General features: G+C 55.0%; 3 protein-coding genes across 3 annotated transcripts; 1 reads left to right on the top strand and 2 right to left on the bottom strand.

Moving 5' to 3' along the window:
• Positions 1-1,951: 1,951 nt before the first annotated feature.
• GGTG_13544 (hypothetical protein) lies at positions 1,952-5,011 on the bottom strand (the record flags this gene model as incomplete). The annotated part of the gene is made up of 6 exons (XM_009231455.1): positions 4,856-5,011; positions 4,492-4,545; positions 3,817-3,890; positions 2,626-3,414; positions 2,159-2,450; positions 1,952-2,080 (listed from the first exon to the last, which is right to left on the bottom strand). Exons 1-6 carry the CDS (start codon positions 4,928-4,930, stop codon positions 1,952-1,954), a joined length of 1,413 nt encoding a protein of 470 aa, XP_009229719.1. The 5' UTR covers positions 4,931-5,011.
• A 2,157-nt stretch (positions 5,012-7,168) lies between these two features.
• Positions 7,169-8,839, bottom strand: GGTG_13543 (hypothetical protein; the record flags this gene model as incomplete). Its single annotated transcript, XM_009231454.1, has 1 exon — positions 7,169-8,839. One exon carries the CDS (start codon positions 8,837-8,839, stop codon positions 7,169-7,171), a length of 1,671 nt encoding a protein of 556 aa, XP_009229718.1.
• Positions 8,840-9,771: 932 nt separating this feature from the next.
• On the top strand, positions 9,772-11,189 carry GGTG_13542 (hypothetical protein; the record flags this gene model as incomplete). Its single annotated transcript, XM_009231453.1, has 3 exons — positions 9,772-10,101; positions 10,151-10,528; positions 11,148-11,189. The coding sequence occupies 3 exons, from the start codon at positions 9,772-9,774 to the stop codon at positions 11,187-11,189; spliced, it is 750 nt and encodes a 249-aa protein (XP_009229717.1).
• Positions 11,190-12,146: the final 957 nt, after the last annotated feature.

Raw genomic sequence — 12,146 nt, 5'->3', positions numbered from 1 at the left:
CACGTTCCAGGCAGTGTTGCCTGCATTTCACCTTCCACAGCAATGGATCAAGTGTGGACAGGTGTGGCGCGGCGGAGGTCTGTCGGGCGCCGGATTGTAGTGTGATTGTACTGTCTGGGCGCTAGTGAGGAGGGGTGCAGTAAGGAAACGGTTTGCGGGGTGGTGAATAGCCTCGGGGGGATGGCCCTGTTTTGCTATAATGAGCCCCCGGCCGGACAGGGGTGGGCAAGCGATCAGGGGGGTGGCCAGGCCACTCATCAGGTAAGGCGACGGCAACTAGGCCGAGCAGCACGCACCCCTTCCCACCCTTCCGCTGGGGGTTCACCAAACACGTTGCATAGTTGGGTGGCAGCATGTGAAGACTTCCGTCAACAGGCGGTGCAGATATAATCCGCTTCTCTAGCGAAACACGCAGCGCGGGGTCGCGTTCCTCGTTGCTTTTTACGCGTTTCCGCGCGCTCACCGCACTTTTTATTGTGCAACCACCAAAACCTACCGTCTGGCCGCTCACCGTACCGCTCGCGAAGGCGGCATGTTTCCAGCCAAAAACATGGCGTCCAATTACTTACCCATTACCCTCCCCACATGCCGCAGAGCCTTATGGAGGGGTGTAAGCCAGCCCTGGAAGCGAATGTTTGTTTGTCACTACTAACAGATTGCAGCCAGCCGCTGCACAGTACTTTTTGAATCATGCACCTTTACACCTCGGGAAATCTATGCAACCACTTCTTAGAAAGGTGAACTGAGTGAGTCATCAAGTGGCGTAAACATCGCTCCAGCCACCCAACCGCTTTTTATTGCAGCTAGAGCTCAGGGTCAGCCCGGAAACAGCCAATCGTTTTAAGCGTCTACATCTCTACCGGATAATGCATCCCACTGGAGAGCTGTATCAACCGGCAGGTCACTCCAAGCGCTGTCCTTCGCCCTGTTCTCGCCACCTCGATTACATGAAATGGAACCCCTTTTGGATCACGCTGTACCTTGGATGTTCGTGCCGGATCCACTTCGGTTCGGTTCCCGCAACAAGCGCAGCGGGCAACGCCAGCTGCCGGTCCAACGCCGGAAGCACCTCCTGGCGGCCTTCCACGGTTCCCTCCTGCTCACACCCCTCTCCAACGCCCCTGCGCCAAGGCTTGATTCCTTGCAGCCGGATCGATGGATCAAACGACACGAACACTATAGTTTGGCCAGCAGCGTAGCACACTGACCTCTCGTCCCACGTCGCCGAAACAATATCTCGTTGCCCGGGTGGGCGCGCCATGCTCTTGCTCCCAATGATCTGGTGGCCAGAACGTGATATCGAATGGAGCTTCGAGTTCTTCGATTTCCGACTCCAAACGGCGCCGCCTTGACCCGGCCCTGAGACGAAATCTCTGATTCCGATCGTGATCGGTTGGCGAGGGGTCCTTGACCAGATCCAAGAAGGTTTGACAGTTTAGGTGGTAAAATTTGAGAAGAAAGTCGTTGCTAGTAAAGGCCAAAAGGGATAAAGCGTCGTCTCCAGGTGGGACACTGTGGGGAGATCGGGTAGGTGATACGGGCCCGGCAGTGCTGTTTGCCGACGGCGCCTTCTCACCCCGGTCGGAAAACTGAAGCTCGTCCGAATAGTATGTCCGCCCCGAAATGCGTCCTCCCACCCGACCTGCTACAGTGCAGCCAGATCAGCAATCGGCCCAGGGCCAGGTGCCTCATGCACCAGACACTATCCGATGCAGCAGGGACATTCGGTTAGGTTCATACAGTCAGTCAGTGCGCATTCAGTTATCCAGTTCAAAATGACTCGTCATCCAAACGCAGCGAACCACATAGTGCACAAACCACACGTTATTTCAACATCGACAGTAACGTCTGCGGGGTGATTCCATATCCTGCCTCATCTGCCGTTGAAGTTGGCCGCTTTGCTGGACGCAATCTTGCATGAGAACAAACTCCGTTAAATAACCTTTTATCATCACTGCAGGACTGCAAGTTGAGCACCGCCGCGAGTGGAGGGCACATCGTCCGTCGAGGCCACGCCTGGGATAGGCGCCAAACGCAGGTTGTCGTTGTCATCAGCGTTTTCGCGGCTGCCCCACGTGGTCTAATGACGGGGAAAGTTAACGGTTGTTTGCTACCTCGGCACGAAGCCCCCAAACGGGCCAAAACAAAAAAATCTTACCACGTTCAAAGTGAATAGGGCGTGGAGCTTGATCAAGCCGTGGAAGTAGCCAAAGGCGATTGAGAGTGGCAGGAACACGAGGTCCTTGGGGTTGCGCTTAAAAAGGCCCATGAGCTTAACAACCTTGGTAAAGGCGAAAAAAACCAGCATGGCGCCAAACGCATAGCATCGGTTCATATTATCCCAGTCGGCCGTGCCCCACCATAGCGAGGCCAGGATCAGCGGGTCGAAAACGAAGGCCAAAGACGTAAAGGTGGCGATGTGAAGCGCGTACGTCGACCAGGGCTGTTGTCTGCCGCAAGGGAGGGATTCGTCAGAACGGGCTGCTAACAACCAAGGCCTTCTATCCAGGGATTGGACGGAGTGGGGAGGAGAGAGTGAGGAGGAGGAGCGGGCTAACTCACCTCCAAATATGGCGCTCTGTAACGAAACTAGTCCAATTGCTCCTCCAGTTGCTCCTGGCCTACCGCGAGCACTGGTATAAAAATTTGAGGCCGTATTCTAGGGTCGTTTCAATCTCGCATTCGTGCTCGTACTGGATCCATGTTTTCCACCGGTAGCTTACGAGCCAACGCGTTACAAAATTGTCGTCGTCGGCGTTGAGGATGAAGTTGCGCCACCGATCCGTTTTAAACGAATGCTGGAACTTTTCGTCCTGGAAAATGTGCGTCCGGTACGCCCCGGTGCGGCCCGATATGCACGACGTACCGCCGTCGATATTGTGTGTCGCCGAGATCTCAAAGTTGCGCCGCTCGATGTAGCACGCCCCGAGCCAGTTGCTCGCGCGCCGCAGGATCGACCCGCCCGTTTCGCGCCTGACCCTCTGGCACGTACCCACGCCCCCAATCTGTTCGTTCTCGAACGGCGCCAAAATCCAGGGCATGAGCGTTTTGGGCCACGTCACGTCGTCGTCCGCCATAATGGTGATCCGAGTCGTAATATAGGGCAACGCTTCGCAAACCTGCCGGCGCTTATTGGCCACGGGGATGCAGAAGGTGCGGATCCTGGGGTTTAGGGCCTCCGCGAGCCTCGTTAGGGCGTCGAATTTATTGGTGGTCGTAACAATGATCAGCTCATGCGGGTTTGTCGCAAGGATGCTTTTCAGCGAAGGGCGGAGCTCCTCGAAATTATGGTGAATGGTGGGTATAACAACCGTAACATCCTGTTCCGTGTACTTTGGTTTGCTAGGAATGGGATAAGATTTGTAATTCCAGTGGCTGATGCAGTGTACGATAAGCCGAACATATCTATGAAGGCTACAAGGAAGGAGTTGCTGGTCAGATTAGCTACTTCAAAGGGTGGCGCCTATGCTGGCGTTGGTGCGAACCACCCGCTTCCCAGGGGATGGGGAACTTGCAATAGCACGTAGAACAAGTACAACCAGAAGGTTGGAAACTCGGGAGCCAGGGTCTTTGCGAGGTCCTCCTAGCCAAACATGCCAAATGATGATGGAGGGTATTCGTCTTAATGCTCAGCTTAAACAAATTAGAATCTTGATTTTTGGAGTGTTTTTGTAGTATCCCTTGGCGGAAACGCTAGTCCTCGTGAAACGAGAGAAGCACCAGAGGTAGCGGATAGCAACATAAAGGCAGGATGGCGAAGACGAGGTGAGCAGGTAGCTGCTTTCCTTTCAAGTTCCGGGACTCCGAGGTACGTACTGGGTGAGAGAGGTGGAAAGAGTCCGCAGTGGAACTGTACGTGTACCGTACTGGAAGCTACCGCATACAGCGTGCTGCAGGGCTTATGCATAACAAATGAAGCAGTATTTAACAAATGGGTGGCTCATATTATATCGACCGACATATGTCCGAGTGGCTGCATATTCGCTGCAATAACGTAAGCACTGTATCGGAGGTACCAGGTGGCTGGCTTCAACATCTTAATGTCGGATTTCCCTGGACAAGCCACGTACTCCCTCCCTGCCTTGAAAAGATCCTTACCAGAGCTAGCTTATTGCAGCAGGCCAGTCACCGTGGCTACAGCCAAAGTAAGCACACACCCTTACGCCAGGTCGAAAAGCTGGAGGGGAATGGCCAACTTTTTCCAAGTAAACATGCTAAATGGGGCGTGTGGGAGATTTGATTCGTTGTCGTTGTTATAGCATACATCCCCTCCAGCCGTAGCGGTCAAACCAAGCGAAGGAAAGGTTTGAGTAGCTCATCCAGAACGTTCTGGATCCCCTGATCCCGGTTTTGGTTCCCCTCCCATAAGTCCTCCAAACCCCGCTCGGCCATCTCGTTAACCTGTTCCACCTCCTTCCGGCGTAACTCATCCTTCTTCTGTTTCTCCTCCAAAGGCTCTCCCAATAATGTCAACACCGACTAAAGACCGACCTTAGCAGACAGCTCTTCAGCGAGCCGCTTCTGCTCGTTAAGAGTAGCACATAACTCTTAATGACAAGCGCTGATCTCTGGGAAATTGGAATTTAAAAATCCCCACGCGGTCTCCTCTGCCTCTGTTTGGAACCTCCAACAAACACGATTCCAAAATGTACGATCATTTCCCGCTACAACCCACCCCTCCCCCGACACCTTACAAAGCTTTATAGCACTGTACGGCCTCACCCTCTCGGTGTCCATCTCGTTGCCCTCTCCGTTGGAGCAAATCCTGCAAGGGTTTCCCCGAAACGTGAAGTTGCGGCATCTTTGGATCGTATGTTAGCCGACTGTTCCATCAAACGGGTTAGGGCAAACTCACGTTGCAGCGCCAAACCCCAACGACCTCGTAGCTCTCGTAAATCAGGCCCGGCAGCTTTCGACTGGTGCCAGCCATGGCGAATGGTGAGCGACAATGCGTAAAAAGGTGAGCTAATGAGGGGCGACGAAGAAAGAATGTAAGACCAGAGAGCGGGAATTTTCAACCCCTTTATAGCTGAACGAATAATGGTGATAAAGCTTGTGCCCGAAATTTAAATCGGGGGTCAGGCAAAAATGACATCCCCGGTGCTTTTGCCCGAGTATGGAACGCCCGACGGCAGCGGGCTCACTCCATGGTGTAAATTGCCCGGGTTCTGTCGTCAAAATCACAAATCAGAACTTTCCGCCCTTCCCTGCTTTTGAAGCACGGGCAGGTAGCTGGGCGCATGCAAAGGCCAGGCTCAAAGCAGCTTTTATCACGGCCACGACGGCTTAGCTGTGCTGCTAGCCAACGGATTTGGAAACTGACACCTCATCCGGCAAATGTAGCCGGCAAATGGCGAAGCCTAGGTGGTAGTGGCGGAGGCCGGGTTACCGCAGGGCAGCAAACTCGAACCAGCTGGCAGCCCGTGTTCGCTCCCTGGCCAGTGAGAGGTGGCAGGCTGCAGCCCTTTTTCGCCCCGATGCATCATCCTTGTATTTCCGCTTGCACCAGAGCGTGTGCAGCTTGGAGACCAAGTACAGCCTCGCCAGTCAAAACTTGTACCCCCATGTACTGCCTGGCAAAGGACTTACCATCGAAAACCATTGTAACGTAACAAATTGGGCGTTCGCTACCGATAACGAAACGGAGGAACATTGGCCGGTGTACCTGCAACAGCACTTTGAGCGATGACAAGACGATAATGGGACGCTGCCAGCGTACCGCTCCGCGTGCCCGGCAGGCAACCATTTCAAACTGTGACCCTCCTTGCTTACTACTTGCACGGAAGCGATTCGTATCTTGCATTGGTGTTGGTCACACCCGGCGGTTCGGAGGTACTTGTGCCAACGTGTCTCTTTCTGCGTGGTAAGGACTGTTGTGGTGTGTTGACCAGCAGCGGACCGCGACCCGAGGACCGCGCAGCTGGCTGCGGCGTCTAGTTAGACTCAATCCGCCGAGCCTCATGGGGGTAGTCCTATAAATCTACACCTGGAAGCGATGTGACCATGCAGAGACAATATTGTGGACGAATTGTGAACGAGTGTTCGGCCACCCTGGCGCGTTCATGGCCTTGCTTTGCTGGCCGTTCACCGTACCGCCGATCCATGCAGCTCCTGGCCTCGCGAACCGGCATGTTTCCAGCCGAAAACCTGGCGTCCAATCACGCATTTACCTTCCCGCGTGCTGCAGACGGAAAACGAAGCAGTGATATACGCTGCTCGGGCAACCGTGATGTGATAGAGAAAAAAAATGGAAGTGCCCTAGGTTTACAAACTTGGTGGCTGGAGGTGGGAAAGGCTGTCCCAAAAGTGAGCCTTTAGGGAGGGTGTATCGGAAAGAGCTCTCTTCCCCTCTGTAAGGATCACGCAGGCTGCGCCGGCCAAGCGTCTCGCGTCTGCGCGCCCACCATGTCGTATTGTTGGCTGGCCGTCAACATCGCAACACAGCGGTGGCTGGGAGAGGGTCGACCTGCAGCACCGAACCGTCTGCAGGGGTGGGAGGCAACGTCTAGCAGCCCGTTTCGTGCTAGCGCGTTGCGCTCCCAACACACCCTTACTGGCTAGCCCCGGACGCGACTACAGCTCCTGGGAGGTTTGTACCCAGAGCCTTGCGACTAGGATTTAGGGCTGACTACGTGCACTCCACCCCTCCTCCCTGAACGAATAGCGGGAAAATTAGAAATTGAACCAAATCCGTACTTACATATCGAGCTAGTCAGACCCTTTTTTAACAAGCCACGCAAGAAACAACAACTCCGCCTCCGACCGACTTGCAGATCCACAAAAGCACAGACTATCCGTATGGGTGACCAGGGTCAAGTGTCCATGCATGGCGACCCACCTGGCAGCCTTGTGCAGGCACCACCCCACGCTAGTGTATTTCCTGTAAACGACTTTGCACGGCACAGGGAAACAAAAATGAATGATCTAAGGAACTGATCTCCGTCCTTTGGAAATTACGGAAAACAAATCCACGGCATAACATAGCTAAGATCAAACAGCCGGCGATGGCAACAAGCTTGGCAATGTCCAGCCCCATAAGGCTCAAACCTGAGTCCCCTTAATCTCCTAGCTTTCCTTCCCTGCGGTCCTGCGTGCTTGGGCATCAGAGACAGAATGGTGAGTAAGAAGAAATAAAAGTGCAGGCGGATTTACCGCGAAAGACGGGATATTACGGTGGCCCAGCCCGTTTCAATGAGCCTACAGCGCCCGGCTGCTGGGGATAAGGAGGCGGCTGGCCGTGATGCGGCTGCGGGTGTTGCAGGTGCGGCGGGCCGTGGTGGCCGTGCTGCGGCCCGTGGGACGACGGTCCGACGGGCAGGATCGGGGGCGGGCCTCGCGGGAGGAGGCCAGGCCGCGAGTGGCGAGAGTCCTGCCGAAGAGGCGGCGTAGCTCCGGCGCCCGAGGCGCCATACGGATGGCCAGGGCCGTAGGTGATGTGGTGCTGCGGCCCCTGGTGGGGGCTCTGAAACGAGGTGCCGCTGTAGGACGAGGCTGAGCCAAAGTCGGCGCCGGGCCCCTGGTCGGTCCGGCGGCGACGCACGGGCGGCAGGCTCATGCGCCCCTGGGGAGAGTCGTCGCTGTGGTAGATCGCATCGTACGAGGGCTGCGACGGGCCCCGCGAGCCGGGGTGCTGCATCTCGCCCGGGCCCGGGCCCGGCAGGGCAGAGCTGGCGTGCCTCGGCAGGGCCGACCACATGGTCGGGCTGGTCGGGGGGGCTGTCCGCTCAGCCTCGCGCAAGAGGTCCGTGTTACCGCGGACGATGCTGTGCAGCCTACTCCTTTCGTCGCGGTAAAAGTCGCGCTCGGCATGGGCCCGGTTCAGCCGCGCCTCCATGTCCTCCAGCTCCTTTTTGTAATCGCCGTTCTGCCTTTGCAGCTCCGCATTCTGCTCCTTGATGATCTGGATCTCCTGCTTTTTGCGATCGCGGAACCGACGCGACGCGTTGGCGTTGCGCTTCCTCTCGTTGTCGGCCTCCCTTGACGCCTGGAACATGTCCACGTCGACGCGGATGGCCTCGGCGCCCTCGGGTTGGATCTGAAGCGCCAGCCCCGTGCCGTCCTCGGCTCCCCCACTCGTTACAAAGTCGCGTATTAGCGTCCCTGCGTTGGGCACCGCCATCATGCCTCCTCCTCCTCCTGCCTGGCCGCCCTGCGGATACCAGCCCGCCTGATCCCGCCAACTAAGCATCCACCTCCCGGGCTTCGGCGGCCTTCCCATCTTGACGCGCTTCCTGTCCGGCCCCATGCTATCGTCGTCGTCTTCCTCTTCGTCGGGAGAGCTCGCGGGGCTGTGGTCGCTGGGGCCGTAAAGCGGTTGCGAAATCGACCTGAGTCCGGACGGCGTGTTCTCGCGGCCGGGAGGGGCGTTGGCGTATGGAATCGGAAGTGCCGGTCCGTGGGTCTGTATACTCGACAGAGGCGGGATCTGGTGGAGTGGAGAAGGCGCGTGGTGAGAAGGCGAGCCCATGCGCGAACGGGAGAAGGAGTGCCTCTGTTGCTCCATCCCTCTCACTGCGCCTGGGCCCCTTAGGCTAACGGAGCGACTGATACCCGGCAAGATCCGTCTTCCAGGAAAGCTCGGGTTGTGCTGCCCATGCTGCTGCTGCTGCTGATGCTGCTGCTGCTGCTGATGCTGCTGCTGATGCTGATGCTGATGCTGATGCTGATGCTGATGCTGCTGCTGTTGCTGCTGCTGCTCCTTAGCCCCTGTTGGCCCTGCCCTTGGTGGGGAGTGGAGCGGCGGCGAAGGCAGTTGTGTTGAGCTGGATGGGTTCAGGAGGTGCTGTATGCCGCCGCCCGGCGCTGGAAGGGCCGGCTTCGGTCCTAATGGCGCCTCCATTGCAGTAGGAGCCCACCAAATGGGAACGGGGAAGAAAGGGACAAACAAACAATTGGTAAATTCAGCCGAAAGAACAAAATGCTAGACAGAAGACTATAAGTTTCAAGGCCGCAACCCTCTCCAGGACTACACCTTGCTGAGGCCGTTTGCACACTAGAGAGCTCGGCGTAAAAATATGGGAATTTTTTTCTGGTAGGGGAATGCGGAATTAAAATCGATCATCAGCCTTCTACCGCTAAACACTTTTATTTCCGCGTAGACCCCGAGGTGGCTTTCTCACTCACCACACCACTAATATGCAACTGGCAGGTTCAGGCTGCGACTGTTCATCGTGCCGGATCACCCACCCGTCTTCCGCCGGCATCGCGATCGTTCTTCCATCCTTGATCGTGGCCCAGGCCAGCGGTGGCCAACGAGCGCTCATTTTGGGGTTGCCTGCTTTCACCCAATAGGACGAAGCTGTCTGCTCCTGGCAGGGGATGGGAACATGCGATGCTACACGCCTCCCCCATTTCCCGCCAGCCATCCCAACAGCAGGCAGCTAAAAAGGGTAAAGGGCTGGCGTTACAAATTGGGGATTGCCGCCAACGAGTCCATGGCAGATCGAATCTTGGGGAACCAGCCACCTTACGCTAACCACCCCCTTGTCGTCGGCGATACCCTCTTTGTCAACCCAAACCGCTCAGCTTCCACACCTCCAGCGGATTGCGTTCCGTATTCGGGATTCCCTTACCCCGGCTTCCGGGCCTGTCTTATAGCGTTGATGGTTACCACTAGCGGTGCCACCCACTGCCACCCCACGGAATGGGTGCCCATCCGCTCAGCCGCAGGCACGAACGGTCAATGCCCCCGTTCGCATTGTGCGAGCTGTGTTATGCCTGACGTGATGTGCTTTGGGCTTGCTCAACCCACCTATCAGATTCGGCTACAAAATGACCTCATCCGCCTCGTGGATTCGGTTCAACAAATGCAACTTAAAACGATATCGGTACCTCACCACGGACAACTGGATATGGTCTGCAGTGGCCCTTGTGCTGCTTCCTATCCACTTGCTTCTCCGCCCAACCATTTGGTATCGCACCTTCGGCAATTGCCACCCCGTGCGCGTTATTCTAAAGATCGCGGGAACCGTGTTTTTGGTGGCCGCGGTGGCCGCGGGGGTCGCTGTGATTGTGGCCTCTGTATTACCGGCGCACCCGATTCACATCCAACATCACTCCCTAATTCAAGCCATCTGCATTTACACACCGTTTTTACTTGATGTAAGTTCCTTCCAAAATGCAATTTCGAATTACTCTAACACAACCGTAGGTTTTTTCTACCGGTATTTATCATAGGGGGACGCCAGTCGAAATGAAATGGCGAATCCCACTACTTTCACTGGATGCACTTGTCTCTCTTGGTTTTTACCCCGCCTTGCTGGTCCTTCTCAACATTCGACCTGATCTTTTCGACCAAAGGACTACCGCCATCGTCACAGCCGTTATTGGCCTGATCCACGGCATCCTAGTGACATTATTAATTTGTACTGAACGACGGCGGCCTAAGATCTTAAGGGATCTGGGATGGCCGCACCGGAGCTGGCGAAGCTTCCCGTGGTTTTACTGTGGAATAATAGACATCCTGTGTCTGCTGCTGTCCTTGATTCTCGCGCTCAAGACTTTGGAATGGACAAGACTTCCAGTTCTGGTAAGCTTGGTCTTTAACATTGCGGTTTTGTGTGCTAACAAACGATTCAGTTGGCCGCTGGCATAAAAGGCCTGGTCCCTTTTGTCGACCCCACTTGCGCGTTTTGCGGTTGGCCTACTCCTAGCGACTCTGGGGGACTACGCTTGGAATCTCTCAATGCCGCAGATTCGGCTGTTGGGCCGGTAGTTTCTCCCACTCCTACAGCAAGGGATGTAGCAACACCAGTGGACGCTAATGATTGAGGCCGTCGGGGACGGCGCGTCGGTTGCCGACTGCGGATAGTGTTGGGTCCCAATCTGCACCAACCAAAGAGACAATGCTGCAGTAAGGTAGGCGTTGATATTGACTAACGTGGTTCATAAGCGAGCGACACACGTGCAAAATGCATATTAAACGCGGTTTTCGATACCCCTATTAAATCCGCCAATTTAAACCCAAATCGCACCAAAATTTAATAATTGTTATTTAACTACATAGCAAATTTAATTTAATTTTCTTTAAATTTTTTATTGGTTTTTTAGGGCTAGTTTGTAACACTGTGCAATATACCGTATACAACATGCTAAAATGTCTAACTAACCTTAAAATAATAATAATAAAAATTTAAAAAATAAATTAGATTTATTACGTAATCAAATGTATGATATTAAAATTTAATTAAGTTGGGATTTAAATTGAACAAGTTATTTAATTTAATAAAATCACGTTTAATATGCACTGTGCAAGTGTGTCGCTCGCTTGTGTGTCGCTCGCTTATGAACCACGTTATCAAGAGTTGGAGAACAAGGAAGGATATCAGTGCGTGCACCGGCCAATGTTGGAGGAGCCTGCAGCCTACATGGTCCGTGCACTTTAGGCAGAGTACATTCTAGGCAACAGCATATCTCTGTATCTATTTAGACAGACGACCGAGACGGAGGATTTGGGTTGGTCTCTTTCCTCTCTCTCTCCATAGCCATCGAACAGAGATCGTGACCAACAGCCAACGCGTGCAGAGATTTGTCCGCGCGTTGCACGGGCCATGTAGCCACGTGACGTCGTGCCCTCCTTGTCCCGCAATCTGGAGGGAGGCCTGCAAGGCCGTGCCGCTCCATGACAGCCGCCCGATTGTGAACTGACCAATTGCTTGTGGCCGGGGGTCGGATCAACAGCAGGGGCCACCTTCCCTGCCTAAACGGGCGCTCATCCTTGCGCCCGAGCTGGCCTGTGTCGTCTGTCGGATCCATAGCTGCGAAGACGGCAATGCGTACCCCTCAGAAAGCCACAGGAAAAGCCGTGCCTTTCCAAACAGGGGTAGCAGGAGCCACCTCCGCGGCAATGGCCTGCAGGGTACCTTTAGCGACGATCGATCCCCGGGTCCTGGAAACAAGAAGGCTCGCGACAAGGGTAATCCAAGGTCTTTCAGCTCCGGCTGCGCCCTGCCGCAAACCGCCGACTGGGTTCTTGGGAATACGTCCCATTTGAAGCAAGCCCCTTGCAGGACCGAGAAGTATAACAGGGGCATGCCAGTGTCAATCAAGTGGCTTCGCCACACGAGATTGTCAGTTTGGTCGCCCATTTCTACCCAACCCAATTCCGAACCGCCGATAAAATGTGCGAATGGGCCGACCGTTGTGCT

Source organism: Gaeumannomyces tritici (assembly GCF_000145635.1).
Source record: "Gaeumannomyces tritici R3-111a-1 unplaced genomic scaffold supercont2.16, whole genome shotgun sequence".
In the NCBI taxonomy this organism is placed as follows: domain Eukaryota; kingdom Fungi; phylum Ascomycota; class Sordariomycetes; order Magnaporthales; family Magnaporthaceae; genus Gaeumannomyces; species Gaeumannomyces tritici.
This window is presented reverse-complemented; position numbering and strand designations above follow the sequence as displayed.